The 27,450-nt window shown below is 47.6% G+C and overlaps 1 protein-coding gene across 2 annotated transcripts in view; it reads right to left on the reverse strand.

The window, feature by feature from the left end:
* The window catches only part of PTPN14 (protein tyrosine phosphatase non-receptor type 14), a 170,791-nt gene that overhangs the window by 6,134 nt on the left and 137,207 nt on the right, over window positions 1-27,450 (reverse strand). For both annotated transcript variants that reach the window (XM_077339168.1, XM_077339177.1), the window contains 8 exons: window positions 23,828-23,885; window positions 23,471-23,549; window positions 20,887-22,346; window positions 13,147-13,290; window positions 9,163-9,381; window positions 7,024-7,152; window positions 3,811-4,042; window positions 2,671-2,834 (listed from right to left, as the gene is read on the reverse strand). In XM_077339168.1, coding sequence (XP_077195283.1) covers window positions 2,671-2,834; window positions 3,811-4,042; window positions 7,024-7,152; window positions 9,163-9,381; window positions 13,147-13,290; window positions 20,887-22,346; window positions 23,471-23,549; window positions 23,828-23,885 — 2,485 coding nt within the window. The remainder of the gene's footprint in view (window positions 1-2,670; window positions 2,835-3,810; window positions 4,043-7,023; window positions 7,153-9,162; window positions 9,382-13,146; window positions 13,291-20,886; window positions 22,347-23,470; window positions 23,550-23,827; window positions 23,886-27,450) is intronic.

The following is a 27,450-nucleotide window of genomic DNA, read 5'->3' on the forward strand; positions in this document are numbered from 1 at the left end:
AGCTATTAAAATATTTATCATCTTTATATAAGAAAAGGACAACAGTAAAATGAAAAATCTGATTTTTACAGGGCAAATTGACAGTTTTTCATTTCAGATTACAATCTAGTTGTCTGACTGGTACAGAACTGCTTGCTCTGTGTCAATGGTCTTGCTCCACTCGCCAGGTGAGTCCACCCCTCCAACCAAAACTTTCTACCCCTTTAATGTAGCTCTGATCCATTAGCATGCACCTCACTCCATCAATTCTCTCAATGTGGCCTCCTTCACTGGCCTCCTTCTTGGCTGGAGGAGTCGCATCCTGTTGGCTGTTAGAACCCTATGCCACATCTTGAGTATGCTGCTTTACAAAATTTAAAAAGTAGTTTATAAATTTAACTAAGACTTTCATTTCCCAATTTCCTTACTACAGCACTGACAAGCCATCACCCTTTCACCACCTCTATTTAGACCACACCAAAAGGAAGTTTTTCTTCCAATGAAATTGGCCTGTGGAACCTGCTGCTGCTATGATACGGTGATGGCCAGTGGCTTATACAAGTTCATGGATAATAGAGTTTACCAATAGCTATTAGCCATAAAAACTGAACTGAACTCCACCTTCAGAGGGGTACCCCTCTGAGTACCAGTGTTGGGGAATGACAACAGAAAAGAGGCTCTGATTTCCATGCCCTACCTGTAAACCCACTGGGGACATCTACTTGGCCACTGGACTTGAAACATTTCCACGGGGGGAGGATGTTCAAACTTGAATTCTGCAACTGTATTCAGGGCCCATGGAAACCAATCCGAAATCCAAATTCTAAAAATCCTGAATTGTTTTTGAGTACACAGCCCATCAAGGCACTGTTCCCCCTCCCTATTCCTATTTCAAATATGTGCCAATAAGCATGCAAAATTTTTCTTCTGTAGTCCTCAACTCTCCCAAAGAATGTTGCTGTGTGGAATCTGATCATGACCTAATTGCTTTATGAAGCCAGTCAGAACACAGCCTCAGTTTGAACACGGGGAAAAAATGCAGGCCAGTTTAGACTCGTACTGCCTAGCCCAGATCTTAATAGCTATGCATCTGACAGAGGTTAGGGATATCTTTTTCTGCTTGGTGGGAAAACAATCAGTTACTACACATATACATTGACATGCCAGCCTTTTGTGCATTCTAGAGAACCAGGACATGTTTTTTGCCTCTCATAGTACTATCTCTCAGTCATCTCTTTTATTTGCACTTTGACTTGCAAAAATCTTGCCAATCCATCTTCAACTGCCTCAATTGATCCCTCAATGCTACAAAAGAAGCACCTTTCTTATTCTCTCACTCCTGTGTTCACATTCAATATATGCCTTCCACGTTAAAAGCAAAGCACCATTTTTATTTCCTCTAAACCTGGAAATTCTAGCATGTACTTCGTTTCCAAATCAGGATTTCAACCCAGGTTTTAAAACCAAACGCAATCCTGGTTTGGATTTGGAATATAAATGGCTAGTTAAAAAAAAAACCAAACCAAACACCCCAAGCTATGACTTGTAGTAATCCAAAGCAACAAATCTAATCACGTACTGAAGAAGAAGGGGCACATGTGGACATGGCTTACTTCCAAAGGGCCAAGCCATGGTTTAGTGTTATGCCAAAACAAGCAGCTAGGGAAAATGGGGGGCTCCCTGGAACTGAATACAGCTCCCACAGAAATGTATCCTGATCTGCTAGGTTTCACATTCTTCACTCAGGAAAAAAACATTTTATTGGTTTAAGTGCTTGTCTAAATATTCTTAGCACATCCGCCACAGAATACATCTTGGGGAATAGCACATTTGAGTCCCCCAGAAGGTTTAAAAACACCACAAAAAATCAAAACACAAAGCCAACCCAAATCAAGTCATAAACTGTGTTAGGTGTTGTGGGTGGGGGGAGAGGGAACATTCCAACTTGCAATTCCTTCATGGACATCTTGAAATACTACAGAAAGGCAGCACTCCAAGGGGGGGGGGGTTCGATTTAAAAAACATGTAGATTGCCTGTGAGAGGGGCACATTCCCAAGAGTTATATCCTGTGTTTAAATTAGCAAACAAAAGACAAACAATATGTACCAAGGTAATGCATACTCTACAGACACATTCCTAAAAGCTGGGTTTTTGATCCTTTTATAAATTTGACCAGTTTGCACTGGTGTTCTTATTTCATTTCACTTGTTTTCCTATTACTAAGTATTCAAAAGGAAAGAGTCGTGCCGAGACCCAAGGCCCATGTCCCACCTATTATAAAGGCTACCCAGTTCGCTTAGAATCATAGAATCACAAAATCATAGAATCATAGAGTTGGAAGGGGCCATATAGGCCATCTAGTCCAACCCCCTGCTCTGCGCAGGATCAGCCCAAAGCATCCTAAAGCATCCAAGAAAAGTGTGTATCCAACCTTTGCTTGAAGATCTCCAGTGAGGGGGAGCTCACCACCTCCTTAGGCAGCCTATTCCACTGCTGAACTACTCGGACTGTGAAATTTTTTTCCCTGATATCTAGCCTATATCATTGTACTTGTAGTTTAAACCCATTACTGTGTGTCCTCTCCTCTGCAGCTTCTTGAGCTTCAGATGTTAACATTTTCACCATTGTTGTAGGGCTTGCCCGAAATCATTAATATTCCAAGAACTCCTAGGGAAGAGATGTGTGCTTACCTCATTGTGCTCCAAACAGCCAATCATCAGCTCTGTCAGAATGACGACCCCTGTCCTTCCCACGCCAGCACTGCAGTGCACCACAATGGGAGGGTTGCAGTTGTTGCTGCTGTCCAGAACACTGTTGGTGTGGCGGCGCACAGACTGTATCTCTTCCAAATAGGCTGTAAGGGAGCAGGAAAAGAACATTACAGTCCCAGACCCTTCGCATAAAAGATGACAAATCTATAGAGAAGCACATTTTAAATTATGATAATTTACATTTCTTATAAGACACTAATTGTTTGGCCTCTGGACAGCAGCACTGAATCCAGCAAGAACCAGCAGGGTGTCGATTACTCCTTGGGACTTTGGCCCTTTAATTTAAGCAGCTCTTTAAAACACACACATCCCCCCCCCCCCAGCAAATCCCCAAGTCCCTTAAGCAGATGACTGTAGGCATTACTTACAGCTATTCCTGCTATTAACAGGCTGGGATCACAACAGTAGCAAGGTCCCCTTGAAACAAATGCCTTTCAGCGCCAGTATCTAATGGAAAGGGAGCATCCATCTGGTCCTTCCCTTCTCTTGCAGAAGGAATCAGAATTTCAAACGTTTCTCCAACTAGGCTGAGAACTACTTAGCAAGAGTGGGGGCTGCTTCCAGCACAGAATGGTGCAGGGTAGAAAGTACCCATGTGCCTGTGTCCACTATCATGTGTGAAAACAAAACATCTATTTTGTCAGGATTATATGTGTTTGGAAGCTACAGTTTAATGGCAACAAAACAGATGCTTGTACAGTTTTTTTCCACACATGATGGTGTATGCAGCTAGGCAACAAATAGTTCTCTTACAAGGTCATAAAGGAGCCAACTTCTGTTTCTGCTGCCATACCCTCCCACACATTTCACCCTGTCTCATCCTCCAGGCCCCCATGCTCGACTAGATGCTTCCCCCACCCCCTCTCCCTAAAATTACTATGGAGACTAAAGGAATTGAACAAAATACTTGCAAAGGTTAGAGGAAATAATGCAACAATGTTGTCAATGTCATCAAGAAAACACAATTGTTATTAAAGTTTCTCATTGCAAACCATTCTGATATATACTAAAAAAAAAGGGGGGGGTCACATTTTCACAGTAATATGAAAGAAATCTTACAGAGAAAGCCTTGTTCTTCTGGACAACCATGATCTGGCCAGTCGGTGTATTGCAAATGCCACACTGTTTTTTCCTGCCCTGACAAAAGGTGCTTGACCTTCAGACCTGTAGTGGCGTAGCAACCAGAATCAGTGCGGAATTTGGTGGTCACCTTGAACTTCCCATAGGTGGCCGAGCTGTGCTTGGAGCCCAACTTCGGCCAGTAACGGTGGCTCTTAGTTCTTCCTCTTTCCTATTCCGTAACAACAAGAGAAGCAGAAGCAAAATTAATGTGGCTCAACTCTTATTGGCTATGGCTCCAATAGTCATAGATTATAATTAACAATTTGGCACTTTAAATCAAGTACTCCCTCCTCTTGAACTCTGACGTAGTACAATGGTTAATTTTTCTATTATCAGAGGTCAAGAATTAGAAATATATGAACAGCTGCATGAATGGAGGCTGAATACGTATTTTCTATCTCTTGCAAAACTTGATTAAAATTGGATGCCTCCAAGGACCAGTCAAAATGACTTCAAGAGAAGGGCCACAGTTCAGTGGTAGAACACCTGCTTGACATGCTCAAGAACTCCAGCCCCTCCAATTTAAAGGATGATGTAGGACGTGATGCGAAAAACCTCTACCTCTGTCAGTCTGAGGAGACAATACTGCCTGTGATAGACCAGTGGTCTGATTCAGGATAAGGCAGCTCCACATATTCAACAAATTCTAGTGCAAGGTCAAATGTCCCCTGTGGGTCAACAGCTGGCTGGCTATCTCTGGAACAGAGAATGCTGTAGTAAAGCATCACAGGCAGAGATTTTGGAGGCACAAACTGAACTTCCCTAAACAATTCACCACCACAGTCTGTTCCTTTGGCCACATAAAACAGAAGGACTGTCTTTTATTTTGTCATTTGATGTCTTTATGCAGAGGTCAGCTTCAGACATGGATAGAAAGCTCTTGAGGTACACATGTGGACATCTTATGGGAATGAAGACATGACTATTGGAAATTAACGGAATGTTTTAAAACTTCCGTTTTTCATAATCTTGGCATTACGCATGTCATCTGACTACACAAATATTGCACAGCACCAGATCGTTTGTCAAAAAGAATGCCCTGGTTCCCCAGACAATTTTTTTAAAAGTGTATGTCTAGAGTAATACGGCACTGATGCATTCAGTTGGGAGGAAACAAAACAACTGTTTCATTTGTGGTTACTGCTCAGCCAACCACCCCGGGGCATCATTCTGTACTCTCCCAGAAAGCAGTTGGCCAACAGGGGACAATACTGCTTGGCTGCTCCCACTCAAATGGAGAACATCTTCCTTGCTTCAGGGCAAGCTGGGATGCTGAGCTATTCCAGGACTGCCCTTTTATCATACAGCATGCATTCCCATTACTGGGGAGGGGGAGCCCACCATCTCGGGACAGCAAAGATCCCCTGCTGGATCTATGCACGCAATGAATAAAGAGCCTTATTATAAATGCAGGCATATAATCATAGTTCAGGCCATTAGGCAGCCCAAGTATCTACCATTGTTCAGGCACAGGCTCCCTCCTCGGTCAGATTATTTTGTAACTGTGCATTAAGTGGACTCTTGCTCCCCCTTCTGAACAGCTGACATTGGTAAATGTTTAAAATGGAAAAAAAAATCAGGCCATGCCATTAAAAAAGAACGGCTGCTCCTCGGTGGCCATAAAGGCAGCAGAGCTCTGAACTGGATATAGGACTGGTTACTGGTAGCTGCCAGTTTTACAACGCAACACGCAGTTTTGGGATCAGAACAGAACCAACTGCGGTACTTGGCAAAGGAAATAAGAGAGACTTTTTTTAATGGACACTTTTACAGGAACAACAGCTTCTGGTCTCTTGCAGCTGATAAGGATGCTCGTGTGCAGAGGTGGCCTTGGATGAATTACGAATGCCATTCTTTGCAAACAAGAGCAGCTTGGCTTTCTGAGAATTCACTGGAATTATCTGTGCTTTGTTTGGCATGCTATAATCTTCTAATGCAGCTAAACGTCCATTATTATATTATGTGGCAGGCTGAATGCCAAAATGTTACAAATGTGGTGGTAACTGTTTAGGCATCCTAGGCTGAAGTTCAAATGGAAAATTCAAAACAAGTAAAAAGAAAACAAAAAAGCTACAAGGAGATTATTCAAGAGGAGGCTTCTTACATCACAAAAACAACCACTCTAGACTCCACTGTCAAGGACAAGGTCACTTAAACAGCAAAAAACAGGCAGCTGACACCCAAAGCATGAAAAGAGGAGGGGAAATAGTTAGAAGGTCGATGGTAAATCCAGCAATCTATCTGTACAAAACCTTGCCAGCCCCCCCACACACACACACGCCTTCTAACTAGCCACCGCTGATGAACTACAATAAAAAAGAACACTAAATGACATTGGTCTTTCCAAACATGGCAATTTATTTTTTGTACCCACTTTTCACTACCCAAAAGGAGTCCCAAAGCAGCTTACAAACACCTTCCTCTTCCTCTCCCCACAACAGACACTCTGTGATGTAGGTGGGGCTGATACAGCTCTGAATGAACTGTTCTGCGAGAACAGGCCTAAAAGAACTGTCATGAGCCCAGGGTCACCCAGCTGGCGGCACGTGGAGGAATGTTGAATCAAACCCAGTTCTCCAGATTAGCAGCTGCTGCTCAACCACTACAGCACGTTGCCTCTCAAGAATGGCGGACAAAATTCCAGAGATTATATTACGGCTGGGAAGAATACTGTTGTGTGTGCTATAAATTAAGCAACTCTTTCACTGAAGAAATGGTGGTGGTGTTAAAGTGTGATCAACATCTCTTGGCTTGCACTGCATCACCAAGTTACTGTGAGGAAAAGCTGACAGGCAGCACATACGCCGCTACGGGGTCTTTGGGGAATGAGAAGGGCAGAAAATACGACAGCTATGTTGGGGGGGGGGGAGATATCTGGCACATATAGGGAGATCACACCAATCCTGCTTATATTGAGTCAAGTGATATTCAGGTTGGGTCATGATGATGTGAGAAGGACGCCAGGCAGAGTCTTTGTAGGGGAGACTGTGGTAATATTTCACAGCCTGACAGGGAGTACACAGAGAGAAAGAGTGATGAGCAAAAGAAACTCATATTCCCCAAACTGATCTCTGTACCTTTCAGGGAAGCCATCCTCTCAGTTTGAGAACTACTTTAGAGAAGCCCCACTTCCTCTCCAATTTTACATACCTCCTCAGCTGTCACCATGGCAATCACATTCACCCCTTCTTCCCATACCATCTGCCAGAAATCATGGCAGGTCTGTGGCAAAGGTCCTTGTGTGGCAATGTAGTGCCACTCTTCCCCACCGACTGTAACCTGAGGGGAAGAGAGAGAGAAAGACAGACTGCATTAAGTCAACTGCAAAACTGAATATGTAAATCTATTTGAGGATTAACTCCTCTACAGTAACCAAGTAACATTATTTGGGCCCTCAATGTCAAAACGTGTCTTGATCAGCTCAGTCATAAAATCTATTGCGCAGCAAGCTGAGCAGTGTATTAACTACCCAGAGTTCTAAATCAGGTTTGCACATGTGCTATATGCAGTATGACAGGTGGAGAAACATCACTGTATATGCTGTTAAGTTTGTTCCCATGAGATATACTGCAAAGTAAGGATATTTTGTTGGTTTGAATGAGTTGAAGGAACCCTGTATTTTAGCAGCTATAAAAGAAACCCAAAACAAAGTAATGTGTATGTTAAGGAAGGGAGAATGCATAAAGTAAAGAGTATTCTCATGGAAAATTTAAAAAAAAACTATATTCAGACGGAATTTGTATCAACTTAACAGCCTGGATAGAAGTATTTAAAAAAAAAAACAACAAAAACTTATTTTGGGAGTCTAGTGTGAGATCTTATCAGGATGATACAGGAGTTACTTTGCCTGTTCAGTCCTAGCCCAACTGCTCAGCTTCCTGGCAAAAGGCATGAACAAAACTACACAAATAGTCTAGAGGGAGTACACTGCCTGGAATGTGCCTGCATTCTACTGCCCTGACGGCAGGATATTAAAAATTGATAACTGGGTGAAAACCACTCGCTGTGTGACTGAGGTAAAAATTTGCAGATGCAATTTCACCTTCTGAGCAAAAGAACATCTGCTTGGCTTCTGTAACAACCACTTGGAGTGAGAGAAGGAAAGTACTGGCAGGAAACAGAGTTGTATACTAAAAAACATTAGCACATGTTGCTACATGAACCACAGAACAATGCGCGTATGTCCAATGTTGACACACAAGATGAAATATGGACTTTTAAAACTGGCTGGGGAAAATACTTTCTTGGACCGTACCACCTCATGGGACATAATTTATGCTTTTAGAAATGATTTCTCCTCCCACAAATGGAAGAAAAAAAATTAGATTCAGTAATCAGTCATCCAAGCTGCAGTAGATAGTGCCAAAAAAGCACAGTATCTGCTACCCACCAGGTCCTTTGGCAGAAATCTGACAGGATTCAGGTTTAGAAAGGTATTTTTACTCAGCAAGCTTTAGCATAGTAAATTATGATCCAAACTGCATTTGGAACGTAAGCAGTAAAATATGCTTACAATTTAAACTGTTTTGACCAGCAATGAAATATATCACATAAGCAGACAAATTCAAATTATATTTTAAAAATCCAATTCTTACAGCAAATGCTGCTTTGTTTTCCTTGGAAACTTCATCTCATTGCAGTATATATGTACTACCCAGAAAGTAAAGAATTTTTTGTTTATAGTGAGTAAATTTGTTTTTCATAGAAATTCTAATTTTTCAAATTCAGCATGAAGAATGATGTAGTGGGTGATGGTAGGCCGATACAGATTTTGGTTCCAACTTCCAATCTAATTGCCCATTCCACAAACGTTTTACCTAAAAAATGGTTTAAGCATGGCTAACACCGACATATAAGTACGCTCAGAATGAACCCACAGTGAGCAGATTCTAGGCCTGTTGTAAAAATAGGTGCATTAGAGTCCTCTTGAGCAAGGCCTTTCTGCACTTTGTAATGGATTGTCATCTACTTTAGATTCTGCAACTCACAATGAACTTTTCCCTACCACAAACTCAGAGTGCCCTAAGGCGCTGATAATCTCTCTTCATCTGTAAATGAGAAAATAAATGACTCATCCCAACAGAGTTATTGTAAGAATGGAACGGAGTTGAAAGTATTTGGCATACAAAAGCAATAATCCTACACAGATTATTCCTCCTTTTCAACCTAAAAATAACTGAGGCCAAAAGAACAATTCTCCCATTAAATTCACATTGAGTACACATTTGAACTTTAACCAGGGAAATCAGAGTATCCTTCAATGATGGTGGTGCCTTTCCCATCCATTACCTTTATATGTGAGGCATTGACGTAGCCAGTATTGTTTTCCTTGGTTGGGACCAACTCTACACGGTTCTCTTCATATGGAATGACTTCCCTCACCCGGTTACGCTCTGCATTTTCAGGAAGCATCGCTGTGGTAAAGATTCCATCGGCCTTCTTCTTCGGAATCTGCTCATATTCTGTGAATACCATTCCTTCTTCCAGTTTTCTCCTTAGTATTTTGCACTATCATTTTCAACCCCCAAAAGAAGGAAAACATGTTGTTGAGTCACGACTAACTTCACATTGCCTTCTCCAAAAGGCAGAAATCTATGTATTAAAAGTAGTTGGGTGCCAAAAAGACCCCAAACAAAACCCCCACGGTGATCTGTTAAATGTAATATGAATCCTCTCCAGAATCTTTTGACTTCACATTACATTTATTCCATTAATCATCAGAAAAGGCTCCTCCACTAAGTTGAAGAAGCAGCAACTGCTATTATTACTATTTTGTTGGAATTCAGTTTGAACCTATAGCTAGTCCATCCTGGCCACTAGGCAGAAGCTTAGGTCAGAAAACAAATGGTATTAGCGGACAGTTGAAACAAGTGAACCAACCAGAGCCCAGAGGGTCCTCCCACCATCAACTGCACCCACAGAAGAACTGAACCACAGTGCAATAAGCTATAATATTTGGTTGTTGAATGTTAGATTGTAAACTGCTCTATTTTTGTTACAAGTTCCTATTGTTAAAAATGTTATATATTCAAATCAGGATGGTTATTATGTTGTATTATGAAAGTTTCAGTGTAAACCATCTTGAGCCACAAGGGAGCGCAGTATATATATATAAATATAAATATAAATATAAATATAATATAATAAATATTGCCTCTCCTGGCCCCAATAGTCTTAGTACCATGACCAAGTCGGAAGTCTAGGTGCAGCAAATCAGAAGCATCTGTTGTATCCAGAAATGCCCTTTCTTGTAAAGTAACTACATATTCAAATAATTTTTCATCCAAACGGGAGACTGAAGGGCTGTCATTGCTTAAAACAGGGGTAGTCAACCTGTGGTCCTCCAGATGTCCATGGATTACAATTCCCATGAGCCCCTGCCAGCGTTCGCTGGCAAGGGCTCATGGGAATTGTAGTCCATGGACATCAGGAGGACCACAGGTTGACTACCCCTGGCTTAAAAGACGGCCCTTCAGAGGAACTTTGATGACCACTTTCTTTAAGGAGGGTATTCCACTCCTGCATCAAGTCTTCTGTAGTTGGAGAGCTTTTAGCAACCAATACCCAATGCCTGTAAGTATATGGTAGGAGAACATACCACAAAGCAATGGGCAAATGTAAATTGCAGCTGATTCATGTCAAGATGCAACACGTTAAGTAGAGTGAGGTCATATAAAGACAGCATGTCCTGGCACATTGATTCCATTTGCCTGAACATACTTTGGAGACATGATTATTCCCAGGTCAGCAGAAAATAATATTTAACTGAGGACACAACTAGAGTTGAAGAGGCTGCCACCATTATGGAGTTGAATGTGGGCTATTTCAAAATGTTGCTAAGGCCCAGACCTATAACTTGGCCATGTCAGTTGCTCCCCCCCCCGAGTGTTTTCAAGTGCCAAAAGTGTGGGGGAGTCAGAAAGACACTGAGCAGCTGGTCCCACTGCACTGCCCTCATGGCACTTCTAAATGGCATGCATTCAGCTCTATAATGGTGGTAGCATCCTCAAGGACACTGTCATTTCAGCTCATGCCCTTAGCCACCTATGCTTGATCCTGAAGAACAGTGGTCCCCAACCTGCGGGCCGCGGCCCGGCGCCGGGCCGCAAAGGCCATGGCGCCGGGCCGCGGCTCCCTCTCCCCGCCCCCCCCCCTGCAGTAAAAAACTTCCCAGGCCGCAAGCTTGCGGCCCGGGAAGCTACTTACTGCGGGAGGGCGGGCAGGGAATCAGGGCTGGGCCGCGCCCGTGCAGGCCGCGCCCGCTCGGCCCGATCCGCAGGCGCGGCCCGCGGGCGCGGCCGGGCGCGGCTCGCGGGCGCGGCCCGATCCGCGGGCGCGGCTCGCGGGCGCGGCCCGAAGCATGGGCGTGGCCCGCGCGGGCGCGGTCCCTGCGGGCACAACCCGATGCCCTGCCGGTCCCCAGCCTAATAAAGGTTGGGGACCACTGCTGAAGAAGGCTGCCTGGTTCCAACAGCAATGCTATTTCTATGAGAACTCAATTACTATTGATCAGTCTCAGGCATTTTCTTGAGTAAGGGAACCGAGCAAGTGGTGGCTGAGTAAGTTTAGGCTTCCCTGGATGAAGAAGAATGTTTAAATACTTTCCAATCTGTTTTTAAGCCTGGTTATGAGACTGAAGGTCACCCAGGTGGATGACCTGCACTAGGAGGTAGACAGAGGGTGTGCAATTCTATTGATTCTCCCAGACCTTTTCAGCAGCTTCCAATACCATCAATCATGATATCTTTTTGGAGTGCCTTTCTGCAGAATAGCAGAAAGTCCTTCCAACCTAATTCTGGATAGTTCTGATATTTGGGGGGAGTAAAGTATCAGAATTGGGAAATACTGAGACTGGGAGAGTCTTTTGTAGTATCAGACGTTGCTGATCCAATCACCCAAATTTTGAGCCTTTTATCAGATCAGTAATATCAGGCTGCATGTCCCTACTTGGGTATTTTAAATGCTTATAACCACAGACTCAGAGTGCCCCGTGTGAATGGTGGTTGAATGGTAACATTAAATGACACATGAACATTCCTGAGAGGTCCTAAGACTTCAAAGTATTGGGCACCAGTTTGCCAAAAGCATTTAAATCTGAGGGAGCAACTAGATAACTATGCAAGAGAACCATGACTGAACTCTCCCCATTTCTGTCACTACATTTTAAATCAGACAGGAGGGAGTAAGTGGATTTGGACTGGGACCGTGGCAGAGAGAATTTAACTGCCCTCATCTCATTTCCTTTATGAAAATCAGATACCACCACCACAACAGTAGCTAATAGCCCCAGAATGGAGAGGGGAGAGATTTAAACAGCCACTCAGGGAAGAGTAAATACTATTTGAAAAATAGAAGCTGAGGGCCCTCCAGGAACTTTCACAGTTCCACAGGGCCTGCAAGACAACTCTTCCACCAGGTATTTGGTTGAGGCCAGAACCATTAACATCTATGGGCCCCTCTTCATTACAACTGGAACAGCTATCTGACTCCCCATTTATTCCCCCAGGCACAGATTGAGGGGGTCTGCTGAGTTATGAGCAGAGAGAGAAGGGTAGAGGGATTAGAAGTGCTGCTGATGGACAGGGAGGGGGTTATATTTTTATTGTGGGGATCTTAGTAGTAACCCACCATGATCCAGCCAGTCTGGGAGTGGCGGATAATAAAGCAAATAAATAAATCAGGAAGGGAGGGAGGGGGAGTATTAAACACCTCCTATCCCAGGATCATAGCCTGCCTCCTGCTTCTGTTTACAAAACTGATCACAGGTCTCTCAAAACTTGCCTACTAAGGAGATGTCAATTTCAGGACATGGAAAAACTGGAAAGAGGGTGATGGAGAAATAGTTCCTCAGACCCCTCTGCTTGGCAAGACATTTCACCATAAACTCATTAAAAAGATTAGGGAAGGCATTTGTGTCAGATTCCATTCGGTAACAAAAGGTCTATCAAAACCAAAGTCTGTTGATTTCATAATTCAAATACCTTTCAGAGTTCATGGAGATTAGTGTGGCTGAAGTACCATTCAAGTACGAGGGCAGAGATTTTGCTCAAGGAGGCATGTGTGGTCTTCTGTTTCAAGAGTGTGATTTTGATGTGCCCCAGCATTTCACCACTAGATTCAGCCACTGGGGACCTTGAGGTACAGAACGCTGCTTTTGCAGCCATGCTTTGTTTGGTTGATATTTTATACAGCTATGTCTTTAATAATGCTTCAGAAACAGCCACCAAGATAAAGGAAAGCCAGTGTACATTGTTTTGAGAATCCTCTCCTTACCCGCTCATCCATTGGCACCTTGGCCACTTCATCCTGGCTATCCTCAGGCACTGGAACACGAGCAACTGAGAGACCATTGAGCGCTGCCAACATCAAGGGCCTCTTCTGGGCCTCCAGGCCTGCCATCTTCTGTTTCTCTAGATACTTTTGGCAAGAAAAGGCACGCTTTCATCTCGGGGTGATTAGAAATAATGCCAGCAGAATGTTGGAATGTCTTTTTAATCTCCCCAAAAATCTACAACTCAGTCCGAGGAGTGCAGATGATTGCCATTAGCAGAGCAAATTCAAATGCGTCTCCTAAACTTCCCATTATTTCCCTGGGGGGCCTGTTCCTACACGAGTACAGAGTTTTAATTTCAAAGGAACAGTCCCACCGTACCGGAGACTTGCCATCAAAGACAGGCTGCCCCCCCTCCCCCCGTAAACATTAGACCGAGAGAACAAAAACAAGCGAGCCAAGCAAATCACAAAGATCATATGTAACCCCAGACTGGTGGTGGATTTTAAACAGTGTTGTTATGCTGAAATAAATACAATGAGTCCCATTAACAAACAAATACCCCCCCCCCAACAAAGCCCATAAAAAGCCAACTGGAAACTTGTTTCAGTGCCACCAGGTAGATAATGTGCAGGGCTGGGGAGAGACAGAGAGCATAAAATGTAAAACCAGAGCTTTATCTGCTATGAACAAAGCTGTTCACAAATGATGAGGTTTTTGTTCAGCTAAATTTGCTTATTCAAAAACCAGAAATGCCATCAGTTCTCCTTGGTGCAAAAGCTGGATTTGTGTCGGGAACCCGCTTGCTAACTGAAAAACAGGGTGCCCCTTTGAAGAAAAACGTCACGCCAGGCCTGGTGAACGATACAACAGGAACAAGCTTTATTTCAGCAACGTGGAGTCCGCTGGTATGGAGTAAGAGCTTCCACCGAACTCCAGGTGGAAGCTCCCTTTTATACAAAACCCACCTCCTTAGGCTGTATTGCCCCACCCAGTACTTGCGGAGGGAACATGCTGATACAATCATGACTCATGCACATATGCGAGGTTTTCCGGGGTTCCTGATGGCCCATTTTCCTGGAACAAAGGGCCATCTCCGGGCCCTTGTCAAAAGGTGGAGGGGGACATTGAGGTTCTTTAGCGGCCATTGCCACCTCAACGATCGGGTGGGGCGCCCAGCTGCCGGCTTGCCTATGATCACCATGCCCTACCTCCGTGATCGCGGGCGCCTCTGATGGCGGGGTTCGGTCCCGTTCCCAAGCCACCAAGGACCGAACCACGACATTCTGCCCCCCCAAAGGTCCATTCTCCAACCCCCCGGGGCGGCCAGGATACCGCTTGTGGAAACGTTCAGTGAGTCGGGGCGCAAGGACGTCCGCTGCCCAGACCCATTCCCGGTCCCCCAAAGCGAAGTCCTTCCATTCCACGAGGTACTGCAACTTCCCCCTGTGGAGTCTAGAGTCCAGGATATCCGCCACCTCGTGGTGCTCCCCCCCCGGCAGGACCTCGGGCGCTGGCGGGGAAAACACGGGGTGCCAAACGTCACCGTCCGGAGTTTTTTTTAGAAGGCTCACGTGAAAGACGGGATGGATGTGCCGGAGGTTCTTGGGGAGCTTGAGCTTGACCGAAACTTCGTTGATCGGGGCCAAGACCTCGAAAGGCCCCAAAAACCGAGGGCCTAGCTTCTTGCTGGGCAAATTCAACCGTAGGTTCCGGGTGGAAAGGTAAACTCGATCCCCCGGTCGGATCTCCTCAGCTGGTCGTCTCTTCCGGTCGGCGTCCTCTTTCTGCGCTGCCTTGACTTTGTGGAGCTGCTCCTGCAGCGACTTCCAGCAGCTCCCGGCACGCTTCCCCCACTCGCGAAGGTCGGCCGATTCCCGGGCGGGGACCTCTCCAAGCTCCGGGAAGTGTCTCAGGTCTGTCCCGTAGACGACGGCAAAAGGCGACATCTCCGTGCTGCTGTGGTCTGCGTTGTTGTACGCGAACTCGGCCAGGGGGAGCAGGGGCACCCAGGTGTCTTGATGATAGGAACCGAAACACCGCAAGTACTGCTCCAGTACTTGATTAACCCGCTCGGTCTGCCCGTCCGTCTGGGGGTGGTAAGCGGAGCTCAGCCCTTGCTCGATGTCTAACAGGCGCAGGAAAGCTTGCCAAAACCGGGACACGAATTGTGAGCCCCGATCGGAAATCACCTTGTCCGGCAGCCCGTGCAGTCGGAACACGTGATCCAGGAACATCCGAGCCAACTGTGAAGCACTGGGGACACTGGCGCAAGGAATGAAATGGGCCTGTTTGGAAAATAGATCTACCACCACCCAGATCACCGTTTTCCCCTTGCTGGGAGGCAAGTCTGTTATAAAGTCCATGGAGATCACTGACCACGGCCGGGTCGGGACCTCGAGCGGGTGCAGCAGACCTTTCGGCTTGCCAACCCCCGGCTTGCAGGTCAGGCAGACAGGACAACCACTGACGTAAGCTTTTGTGTCCCGCCGCAGACTGGGCCACCAAAACCGCCGCCGGGCCAACTTCCAGGATTTTACGAAACCGAAGTGCCCGGCGGTCTTAGCATCGTGGCAGAGGCTGAGGGCTTCCCGTCGTAGCCCTTCCGGGACGTAGACAGCCTCCCCCCTCCGCCAGAGACCGGAGTCCAAAATCAAAGAGTCCCGGAGCTCAGCCAGCTCCTCGTCTGCCCCATAGGCTGCCACTAGGCGGTCTCGGAGCGGGGCGGTCGCCGGGTCGGGCTCCCATTCCTCCCTGGCCCGCCGCCTAGTGACGACCCCCCGTCCCAGCTGCTCCTCGCCAAACACGGACCTGGTGCAGGGAGCGTACCCCTCCCCATAATGCGGCAGACGGGAGAGGGCGTCCGCGAGGAAATTCTCTTTGCCGGGGATGTGACCAAGCTTGAAATTGTACCGCGAAAAGAACTCCGCCCACCTCATCTGCTTGGCGTTCAGGGATCGCGGTTGCCGGAGCGCCTCCAGATTCTTGTGATCTGTCCAGACCTCGAACGGCTCCTCTGTTTCCTCCAGCCAATGCCGCCATTCGGTGAGGGCGAACTTAATCGCAAACGCCTCCTTCTCCCAGGTAGACCAGTTCCACTCCGTTTCGGCGAATTTTCGTGAGAGGTAGGCCGCCGGCCTCAGCTGTCCCGCCTTGTCTCGCTGCAGGAGAACCGCCCCGGCTGCTGCGTCGCTGGCGTCGACTTGTACCACCATCGGCTGGGTTGGGTCGACGTGCAGTAGCGTGGGCTCAGACGCGAAAGCTTGCTTGAGGGCCAGGAACGCTGCCTCCGATTTCTCATTCCAGCCGAGCGCTGCGCTGGGCCGCGTGGCGCGAGGACCTCTCCCCTTGGTACCTAGCAAGTCCGTGAGGGGAGCCACTACGGAGGAGTATCTGGGGATGAAGCCTCTAAAAAAGTTAGCAAACCCCAGGAAGCTTTGTAGCTGTTTCCGGGTGCGGGGCCTTTCCCAGGCCAGCACCGCCTGCACCTTCTCGGGGTCCATAGCTATGCCCTGGGCTGAGATGCGGTAGCCCAAATAGTCCAGGGAGGGACGGTGGAATTCGCACTTAGCCAGCTTCACGTATAGGTGGTTTGCCAGCAGGCGCTTTAACACCTCCCTCACCAGGGTCACGTGCTCTTGGGGATCTTGGCTGTAGATCAGGACGTCATCCAAATAAACCACCACCCCCTGAAACAGAAGGTCCTGCAACACCTCATTAATTAGACTCATGAAAACCCCAGGTGCCCCGCTTAAGCCGAACGGCATCACTTTAAATTCGAATTGTCCCAATTGACAGTTAAACGCTGTTTTCCACTCATCCCCCTCCCGGATGCGTACCCGGTAGTACGCCTCCCTTAGGTCCAGTTTAGTGAACAGAGTCCCTTTGCCCAGCCGGGCCAGCAAATCCGGGATCAGCGGGAGGGGGTAAGCGTTCCCCGCTGCGATGGCGTTGAGGCCCCGGTAGTCCTGGCACAGCCGTCGGGACCCATCCTTTTTCCGGACGAACAAGACTGGAGCTCCCATGGGACTGGAAGCGGGCCGGATGAAACCTCGGGCCAGATTTTTATCCAAAAACTCCCGGAGGTCCTTGAGCTCACCCTCACTCATCTTGTAGATGCGCCCTTTGGGTAGTACCGCCCCCTCTGGGATGTTGATAGCGCAGTCCGTGCGGCGGTGTGGGGGTAGCTCGTCCGCTTCCCGCTCGCTGAAAACGGCTGCGAGGTCTCGGTACTCTGGCGGGACCTCGGGCTCTGGTTTCTCCTGCTGCGCCGCCGCCGCTCCCCTGGGACGCGCCGCCGTCCTCTTGTGGCTGGAATTCTCGTGGGGGACCCGATGCCGTGCACCCACCGTCAAGTCGAACTTCAGGGTCCCCGCCCGCCAGTCCACCACGGGGTTGTGTTCCTTCAGCCAATCCAGGCCCAACACCGCCCGATATCCCGCTACGGGGACCTGGATCAGCCACCGCAGCTCTTGGTGGTCCCCTATGTGGATGGCGATAGGACCCACCTCCTCCCCGAAAGGTCCCCCCTGAATCGGGCTGCCGTCCATCTGGACGAAAACCAGGGGAACCTTCCGAATGCGCTTCGGTAGCCCCAAAGCCCGGGCTATCTGGGGGTGGACCATGCTGTGGTCGCATCCAGAGTCCAAAAGAGCCTCCCCCACCCAACTTAGTCCGTTCTCCGGGTTCCGGAGCTCTAAAATTACCACGTTCGGAGGTCGCGCCTCATGCTGCAGGGGTTTTCCCTCGCACCGCGGGACCTGCTGCCCGGCGCCGTCTACAGCAGGTCCTGGCCGTTTCCCGTCGCCTGGGCGCTTCCCGGTTCGTTGCGGAGGTCCTCCGCCCGGCGTGCCTGCTGGGGGCGTGTCGCACCTCCCCCCTGGGAGAGCCCGCGGTCCTCCCCCCCTTGCCGTTGGCACGCTGCTGCGAAATGTCCTGACCCCCCGCATTTCAGGCACAGACCTTCCCGGCGTCTCCTTTCCCGCTCGGGGTTCGGGGGTCGTTTGGGGCGAGAGTTGTCGGGGCCCGGTCTCGGCGCCTCGGCTGACCCGCCTTTGGCCTCCCGGGGGGGTGCGGCGGCCCAACCCAGGCTGGCTTCCAGCTTGGCGACCACGAAACACCACCCCTCCAGTGTAGACAGATCTTCTTCCGTCCCCTTGATCACGGCCCATTCCCTGAGCTTCGGGTTAAGGCCCTCCCGGAAGTACTCGATTTGGGTCTCCTCGTTCCAGGAGAACACCTTGCCTGCTTCCCTCCGGAAAATGTCTATATAGTCCATAACCCCCCTAGTACCCTGTCGAAGTCCCTTGATCCGACTCTTTGCCTTGTCCTCAGCCTGGGGGTCCTGGAATCGTCGGCGGAGCGCGACCACGAAGTCCTGCAGGTCCCGAGTTGCCGGGTCGCCGCGCTCGGCCAACCCTAGGTACCACTGACCCGCCTTGCCCTGGAGACACGATGCCACCCCCCAGACCAAGTCCTCGGAGTCCTCATACCGGTCTCCATACCTCCGGGCATGCGTCAGCGCGTGGAGGAGGAACTGCGGGAGGTCGTCCGGCGTCCCGTCGAAACGCGCCTTAAGCTCTGGGGGGGAACGTTTTGGAGAGTAGTCCGACCCCCTCCGGATCCGGGATTCTCGGCGTCCGCCGTCTCGTCCTGCTCCGCTCCACCGGCTACCAACTTGCCCAACGACGCCGTGCCGCTCCCTGCCTTGCACGTCGCTCCTGCGTTGGTCCGGCTCTCGCCGCCCCGTCGGCTCACCCGCTCCCCCGAGATCCTCTGCTATCTCGCCTCTCCGCTGGCCGTCTCGCCTACTCGGGACTGAAAACTGCTCCGGGTCGGGGTCCGGGGCCCGCTCACCAGTACCGGGCTCGTCCTCGTCGCTGGAGACGTCCTCACTCGACGCGATCCCCTCCGCCGTTGTATTACCAGTCCCCCCGGGCCCGGCCCGAGCTTGCTCACGGGCTTCAGCTGCCTGCAAGCGCCTGGCCAAGTCCGCCATGGCCCGCCGCAGGTCCTCTAGGGATTCCTCAGGTCCTACCGGGCGAAGCGCCTGCCTCAGCTGGGTGTCCCAGGTTGGGGCCAACCCCCCAGACCTCGGCGCGCTCCCCGCCGTGCTTGGGAAACCCATGGCCCGGCGCCTTCCCTTGGCCGCCGCTGCCGAGGGTCTCGGGGTCCCGGACAGCTGCTCCTGGCCCCCCGATTTTCGGAGGAAATCTCCCGGGGACATTAAACTCATGTTCCCGGGGTTCGTGGGGGTCGAGACCGCCCCGTTGCTTGAAAACGCCATCTCTGGATCCGTCCCGATAAGCGCTCGGATGCGATGCCGACCCTGGAGTTCGGTGGGAAGCTCTTACGATGTCGGGAACCCGCTTGCTAACTGAAAAACAGGGTGCCCCTTTGAAGAAAAACGTCACGCCAGGCCTGGTGAACGATACAACAGGAACAAGCTTTATTTCAGCAACGTGGAGTCCGCTGGTATGGAGTAAGAGCTTCCACCGAACTCCAGGTGGAAGCTCCCTTTTATACAAAACCCACCTCCTTAGGCTGTATTGCCCCACCCAGTACTTGCGGAGGGAACATGCTGATACAATCATGACTCATGCACATATGCGAGGTTTTCCGGGGTTCCTGATGGCCCATTTTCCTGGAACAAAGGGCCATCTCCGGGCCCTTGTCAAAAGGTGGAGGGGGACATTGAGGTTCTTTAGCGGCCATTGCCACCTCAACGATCGGGTGGGGCGCCCAGCTGCCGGCTTGCCTATGATCACCATGCCCTACCTCCGTGATCGCGGGCGCCTCTGATGGCGGGGTTCGGTCCCGTTCCCAAGCCACCAAGGACCGAACCACGACAATTTGTAGCATCTCTTGCCCTTACAACTGTAGACTAGAAAAAGAGGGTTTTCCCTTGCAATTACATACATAATAGCTACATCCAGGAGTCCTCAAAACATCCCCTGCCTATAGGGAAATCCCATGCTATGGCCCCTCTGCTCAATCAATTCCTGTGGAAGACAGCCCACATAACAGCAACCTCTCCCAATCTCCCAGCTTCCTTCTTTTTACAGCTTGCAAGAGGGGAACACAACAGAGGAAATATGCAGGATGGTGGGCGGACTGTCCACTCCTCACCCCCAGAGAGAGATAAGAGGTTGCTTGCTGTGTCATTGTCAAGACCATTCTCTTATGTCAGGCATGCACAGCATCCTATGCCTGTCACTGGCTTCTCTTCAGCCATGCCAAAAGGGGAAAAGGCTAGATTACCCATCAGCCTATGTTATCACGTGACAATCCCTGACTCAGTGCAGAGCCTCTTGGTAAGTCGGTGTTTGCAGAAGTATGTGCTTCCTACCACGAGAGGAACTATCCCCACATAGTTACACCCTTGAAATCATTACTCAGGAACTTCGTTAATCTTGGAGTGAGGACTAGGAATTCAGAAAATCAGTAAGATAGCACAGCATAAAACGGAATTCAGAACATAGTAAGGCACCTTCAGTAGAATCTTGGGAACCTTAGCATCTAGTTTTCAAAATAAGAGACTAAAATAAGTTTAGAATTATCATGGCAGTTTTACTAAAGGTATAGCCTTGATCGGACTTTCTGCCACTGAAACCTCACATGTTCCCAGAGAATTTTTGTTTCAATATCAGCATTAACAGAGTATTGCTTTTCCATGGTACAGCTGCTACTTTTTCAAATGTATCATATTGTTACTAATGAAATGAAATGAAAAACGTACTTACCCTCATCTCTCTTTCGATGATGCTGTCTTCAATAGAAAACATTTCAGATACAGGCCTCTCCTTCACCGGCTCTTTCTTGACTCTCTCTTTGACAATGGTCAGGTCTGGCTCTGAGATCGATGGGCCTAGCGAAGAGCCATTCACGACGGTCTGATCAGTTCGACATACACTGATGGCTTTTGTAGGCCCTGGTCTCATGGCCTTGGCTCGAGATACGGCTAATGTAATGTTCATCTGGTCATTTCTCAAGGCTCCGTTACTAACACTTTTCCTGGCACCAGGATACTCAGGGGGAGGTTTGTTTGGTATTCTAGCCAAGGCAGCTTGCAGCTGAGCACTGTACTCCATGTTTCCATGGAAAGCTGCCATGGAGGACACCGATTCTGAGGTTTCCTCCTCCTCTTCACTTTCACTGCTGTGTATTAGCATTGTGGCATCTGAAAAAGTCTTCTTGTGATGGTAGTGAGGGAACTTCACTACTTCCTCTGGCTGCACCTGCTCTCGCAAAGTATTTCTGCGTGGTAAAGGAGCATTAAGACTCTTTAAAGTCATGGCCTCTATGCCACGCACCATGTTGCTGATGACTTCCAAACTCTGCCGCTTGTTGACAGGTCTATGATGCTTGACTGCCCTAAGGGGTTCGCTGACTTCCTGGAGGGACTGGTGGATGACTGGAGAGCTATCCTCCTGGAAGGTCTTCACCAACATCTGGACTTTCCGAGTGACCAGGTCAGGGCTACTGCCACTAACATACTTGTGGCGATGGCTTGCTAGGTCAGGTGTGCTGGTAGCAGGCCGTGGACGTGGATATGGGGGTGGTGGCCTGAAAACATAGTTTTTCAGTACATGGGCTGTGCCACCTCTCTGGTTATTTGGCACTTGCATGTTGGCCAACTCTGGTGTGCTAACTGTGTGGGAAATAGCACTGGCTGCTGCTTTAGTCTGCGTAGGATTTATGAGGTTCACTTGTTCAGATGGAGTGACATGCTTTTTGTAAGTGCCCTGGGGCCCATAGGTTATAGTATAGGGAGATCTCTCCCGAATTTCAGGTTGGCTATATACAAGATCTTTGGGGTGGTTGTAAGCATGAGTGTTCCCAATATTGAGGTTCCGCAATGACTGACTCTGGCTGTCCGTATGAATAATTCCTCTATTCATTTGCCTCATTACAGTTTCGTAGTCTGGCGTTGGCCGATAGGAAGGTACAATGATTGCACTATGTCTATGGCTAGGGATGTAGTCTGCTCTCATGATGTCACTCCCAGGGATGCTGAGGTTGGAGGACATTGGAGAAGCCTGAATGAAATTCTGTGAGCGGTTCAGTGAGTTCATACTTTGGGCACTACACACACTGCCATTGGGGACATTGCCGTTCAAGTAGCTGTAGTCCATTGCACACCTATCCAAGCTAGTCTGAGATCGACAGTAAAACATTTCTTCATTGCCATGGAAAATGCTGTCTGAATACATGAGAAAAAATGACAAAGTTAAACAAACGGGATAAGATGGGGAGTAGTAAGCAACAGAAGATGGAGCAAACTTTTTGAGGGCCTTTGTATTATTTCACATGCACAGGCCGTCTCCCCACTATCAGCCATGGAACAGCAATAAATCCAGTGCTCTCATGATGTCTACCATAGAAAGAAAGCAAAATTTGGTAACGAGTATGAGGCTCCAGACTGCTTCCTGTATCATAATATCATAAGGCTACAATCCAGCCATTTGTTACTGGCATAGAAGCTCTAGTGCAGTGGTTCTCAACCTGGGGGTCGATCAACCCTTTCACAGGGGTCGTGGTAGGGCAAGCAGCTTGGCCGGGGGGGGGGGTGCCATCTACACAACAGCCATGTGGGGTAGTTTGAGATAGAGTGTTCATCTATCTGGAGCAGCAGAAAAGAGCAAGATCAGCATGGTGGGACAAGAGGCAGAACTGAATTGAGAAACCCTGGAGAAAAAAGCCAATTTATATACAATCATGAACAATGGATTGTCACGGCATTGGTCAGTTTCAGTTTAATTTCTGTAAAAGAAAGGGTTGTGGCATTAGAAAGGTTGAGAACCACTGCTCTAGTGAATACGTGTGCAAGAAGAGCTATCCTTGGCTTGCAAGATTTCCCCCATTCACTTCAGCAGGGAAAAAAGTTCCATAAGTGCATATTATTGCCCTTTGCATGAACAGAGCTGTTCCTTCTTCCTAACCATTCAAGTAAACAGGAAAAAGCTCTGTGAACTTCTCTCAACAGGTTTGGACAGGGCACTGAGGCACCATACTGTTAGTCGTGCATACTGTAAAATGTTGGTTTTAGGGTTGCCAGTCCCACCTGGCCACCGGGGACAGGATAGGGTTTCAACACCGGGGACAGGATAGGGTTGGCAACTCCTACTCCCATATCTGCTGCCACCAATTTACTGGCCACAGGGCAAGCCTCTCTCATTCAGACCACTCTCCCAACCTCTGCAACACAGATAACTATATAGACCTGTTTTACACAGTAATGGTTATGCTTATAATCAAACTTGTGAAGTGCATTAAATCGTCTAATGATTGTGTAATATATAAAGTTTAAATATTATTATGAAGTACCTTGTGAATTGTGAGTTTCAGAGTAAGGTTCGCCACACTGGACATGCATAGGAGGCATAATAAATGGATGCTGCCTTGGCTAAAATTTAAAAAGAAAAATAAAGCACAATATTTTCATAGAAGAAATTGCATACATGACTCTGCAGTAATCATTCAACAAAGCCTTGCTTTGCTATTTACTACATTTAAACATTTGTCCTTTGAGAAAGTGCTGGGAGAAGCTTCAAAGATTATTTTCTTTAAAATATTTGTGCTCTGCTTTATGACATCAGAAATGGTTTGCATGCAATAAATGTGCTTAGAGACACAACAAGTAATTCCTACACATCTAGCTCAACAATTAGCCAAAGTATTTACCAAGGATGATTTACTCCAGGTAGGCCGCCGTCTGATGGGGGGAGGAGAATTTGATTGTCTGCAGGAGAAAGATGGAAGACGTCATCCTAAATATAGGCCATTCTACCAAAAGCATAGTCAACTTCATAAAGTTAAAAAGAACAGAAACCTTCACATATTGTAACTGTTTTGTTGGTAATGGATATAAATGGGGATGGGAGTAGGAGACGGATGCATTACACACACACAACATACATGCGTTTAAAAAACAATAACAATACTATCACCACTGGAAATTACCTTATTCTGAAAATGCAAGGCAAGGACGAAATGGAAGTGTTTTGTTGAATGAAAACTCAACTTGAAATGGCACACCATTTTATCACATGCCTTAGGCAAAAAGAGCAATAATGGCCCAGAGAGTAGAGCAAGACTCCAAAGAGGCTAAGACAGAACAGAGCAACTGGATGGGCAAATAAGGGCATGGATGTTAGGGTAGCAAGATGCATCACTTGGGATGGAGAGGACAAAAAAGAAGAAAACCATTCATAAGATCCAGCTGGAGTAAAGTGCTTACGTGGAGAGAGGAAAGGCAGAATTGCTCCTCTTACAGTTTCTCATCTGGTGAATGACGTTATGCACAATTAGAAAACGCACACACACATTAAAAAAATAAATGCTGACAACAGAGCCATTTTCAAACCATACAGAAAGGGAAAGGCAATCGAGCAGGAAAATCATAGGTACAATCCAATCAGTACTTATTTTAGGATTAAAATCTAAAACCTGCCTCTTAGCCAAACGTCCAAGAGCAATTCAACAAGGAGCTTAGAGAAGGTCTGCAACAACTGTGCAGGCTATGTTGGGAGGCCATGACAGCTCAAAGGTCACCCAGTAAGCTACATGGCTGAAAAATAAGTTTCCATAGCATTAGTCCGCAAGTCTGCTCTCTGCACCACACTACCTCACCAGAAATCATGAGTACAATCCGACCACTGACACAAACAGGTAAAAGGTAAAGGTATCCCCTGTGCAAGCACTGGGTCATGTCTGACCCTTGGGGTGACACCCTCTAGCGTTTTCATGGCACACTCAATATGGGGTGGTTTGCCAGTGCCTTCCCCAGTCATTACCGTTTTCCCCCCAGCAAGCTGGGTACTCATTTAACCGACCTCGGAAGGATGGAAGGCTGAGTCAACCTTGAGCCGGCTGCTGGATTGAACTCCCAGCCTCATGGGCAGAGCTTTCAGACAACATTTCTGCTGCCTTACCACTCTGCGCCACAAGAGGCTCTTGCTGACACAAACAGGACAAAGCCATAAAACACCTATTAATTATTTGGTGAGGACAAATGCTCTTCTGAGCAAAAATGTTTACCTATAAGTGTTTATCTTCTAAAGCTATGCAAAGATAGGGTTGCCAGCTAAGGGTTGTGAAATACCTGGAGACTTTGGAGGCAAAGTCATAAGTAGGTGGGATTTGGGAGCAGAATAGAATGCTATAGAGTCTACCCTCCAAAGCAGCCATTTTCTCCTGGGGAACTGATCTTGTTCAGATGATTAGGTATAAAAGTGGGAGATCCCCAGGTGACATCTGGAGATTGGCAACCCTATGCAAAGAATTGGCCAGGTAAGCTGTCACCAGACAAAGAATTCTGTCATTAGGTCTCCACTGCTGAAAAAGGCCAAAACTGGATAACACCCACCATAACTCTAATAGCACGGGTATTCACAACAAAGATTCCTGAAGGAAGCTATATGAGAGAAAACAACCCTACACTGCTGAACTGCTCTGAGGTATAAAGTAGTGGCAGTAGCATTTGTGAGTATCTGCCTATCCATGCACTCAATCAGCAGGGCAATTAATCTTTTTATCCAAGCATTTACCCTATCTTTCTCACTTCCTCGAGCTCTTTCTCTGCTGATATAGAAGGCAGGGGTAGAACTGAAGTCTGCCCACAGAAAAATGCACTACTTGAAATGTCCACGAACATCACTTCATACAACAAATAACCAAAGGAGGCAAATAATTGGCAGATATAATCATAGAGTAGCAAAAGACAAAGATAAAACCCACCTCCCAATCCCTTCCAAAATAACCAAAAAGCTCTTAATAGAATATAAGACGACAAGGAGCGAGGGGGGCAGATTGGTGTCTTGGGGCAAAGAATTCCATCACACGGTTGGAACAAAGCCTTGCCCCCCACTGCCCTCTGGAGTCACCTCTCTTAATGTGGACACACAGAACAGGTCACCAAAAGAAGCAAAGAGCATAAAATTCAATTGCTTCAACTTGGCAGGGTTGATCACCTCCTCATTTGGAGGAGGGCAGGATGCTGTTTCCGTTGGCTGCAGAGGAAAGGACGCACAGTAATGGGTTTAAACTACAACGATATAGGCTAGATATCAGGGAAAAATATGTCACAGTCAGAGTAGTTCAGCAGTGGAATAGGCTGCCTAAGGAGGTGGTGAGCTCCCCCTCACTGGCAGTCTTCAAGCAAAGGTTGGATACACACTTTTCTTGGATGCTTTAGGATGCTTAGGGCTGATCCTGCGTTGAGCAGGGGGTTGGACTAGATGGCCTGTATGGCCCCTTCCAACTCTATGATTCTATGATTCTAATCATGGACCACATGGCTATAGTTTCTCATCTCTCCAGCATGTGGTGGGGTGGGAGAAATGGATCCAAACACAGCCTTGCTGACTTTTGCTTACCACATCTTGTCCTATCTTTGCAAATCCTCAGGCAACCCACCTTACTAGATTTTTCCTACATCAAATTATAGTTCCAGTGTTTCACAAGGGAACAGTTATTGAGATACAGATAATTATTTTAACAGCCTAAATTTGAAGCCCAAAGTGATAATGCACTGCTGAAAAGGTTACTTGGTGCCAGGCCTTTAGAGTTTTATGACTCCCACACTACAGACTGGCACTAAAAATGGCTTCAGAGAGGACCAGTCTGCAATTGAGGCTGGAATAGGGGCTTATGTCCTTCTTCTTGTTTTTCTCAGTTAAAAATGCTTTCTTGAGCACCACTTGTGCATGTGTATGTGTGTGGGGGGGGCAATTGCACTAGCTTTCTCCCCCCTTTTAGGGCTTAATGTAGTCCGAGAAGGGGTATACTTTTGAATGGAAAAATAGTAAAGAGAGAGAGAGAGAAATCTTCTACCATTTCTCCAGGGCCAAGGTCCTAATACATAGCTCCTCTGCACCCCCTGGCTATAGTTTACAACCAACAACATATTGCAAAGACAACAATTCAGAATCAAGTGCAGTTTGGTTCTAAGTGACCAGACCCATGTGCACAGTTGTATTTGTTTGACTTTGGTCTCTCCATCTCTACGTTCTTTCACTCCCTCTGGCAGAAATTTCTAAACCCCCCCCCCACACACACACACCACTATGAATCATGAATATCAGGGCAGACTAAAATACATGAAGGCAAGTTCTTAGACATGTCAATTTGACAATGGGTCATATACACAAACTCTTCACTTAGTTCCGGGAGCTCAACAGATGGCAGCACCCAGTAAGACAGATATGGATGTTCACAGCAACTGGGATCATAAGACCGTAAGATGGCTCCTTCCCTCATGTAACGTTAACTTAAGAAATTTTAGAATTTTTTTGGCTGCACACTGG

Source organism: Paroedura picta, chromosome 1, assembly GCF_049243985.1.
Source record: "Paroedura picta isolate Pp20150507F chromosome 1, Ppicta_v3.0, whole genome shotgun sequence".
In the NCBI taxonomy this organism is placed as follows: Eukaryota; Metazoa; Chordata; class Lepidosauria; order Squamata; family Gekkonidae; genus Paroedura; species Paroedura picta.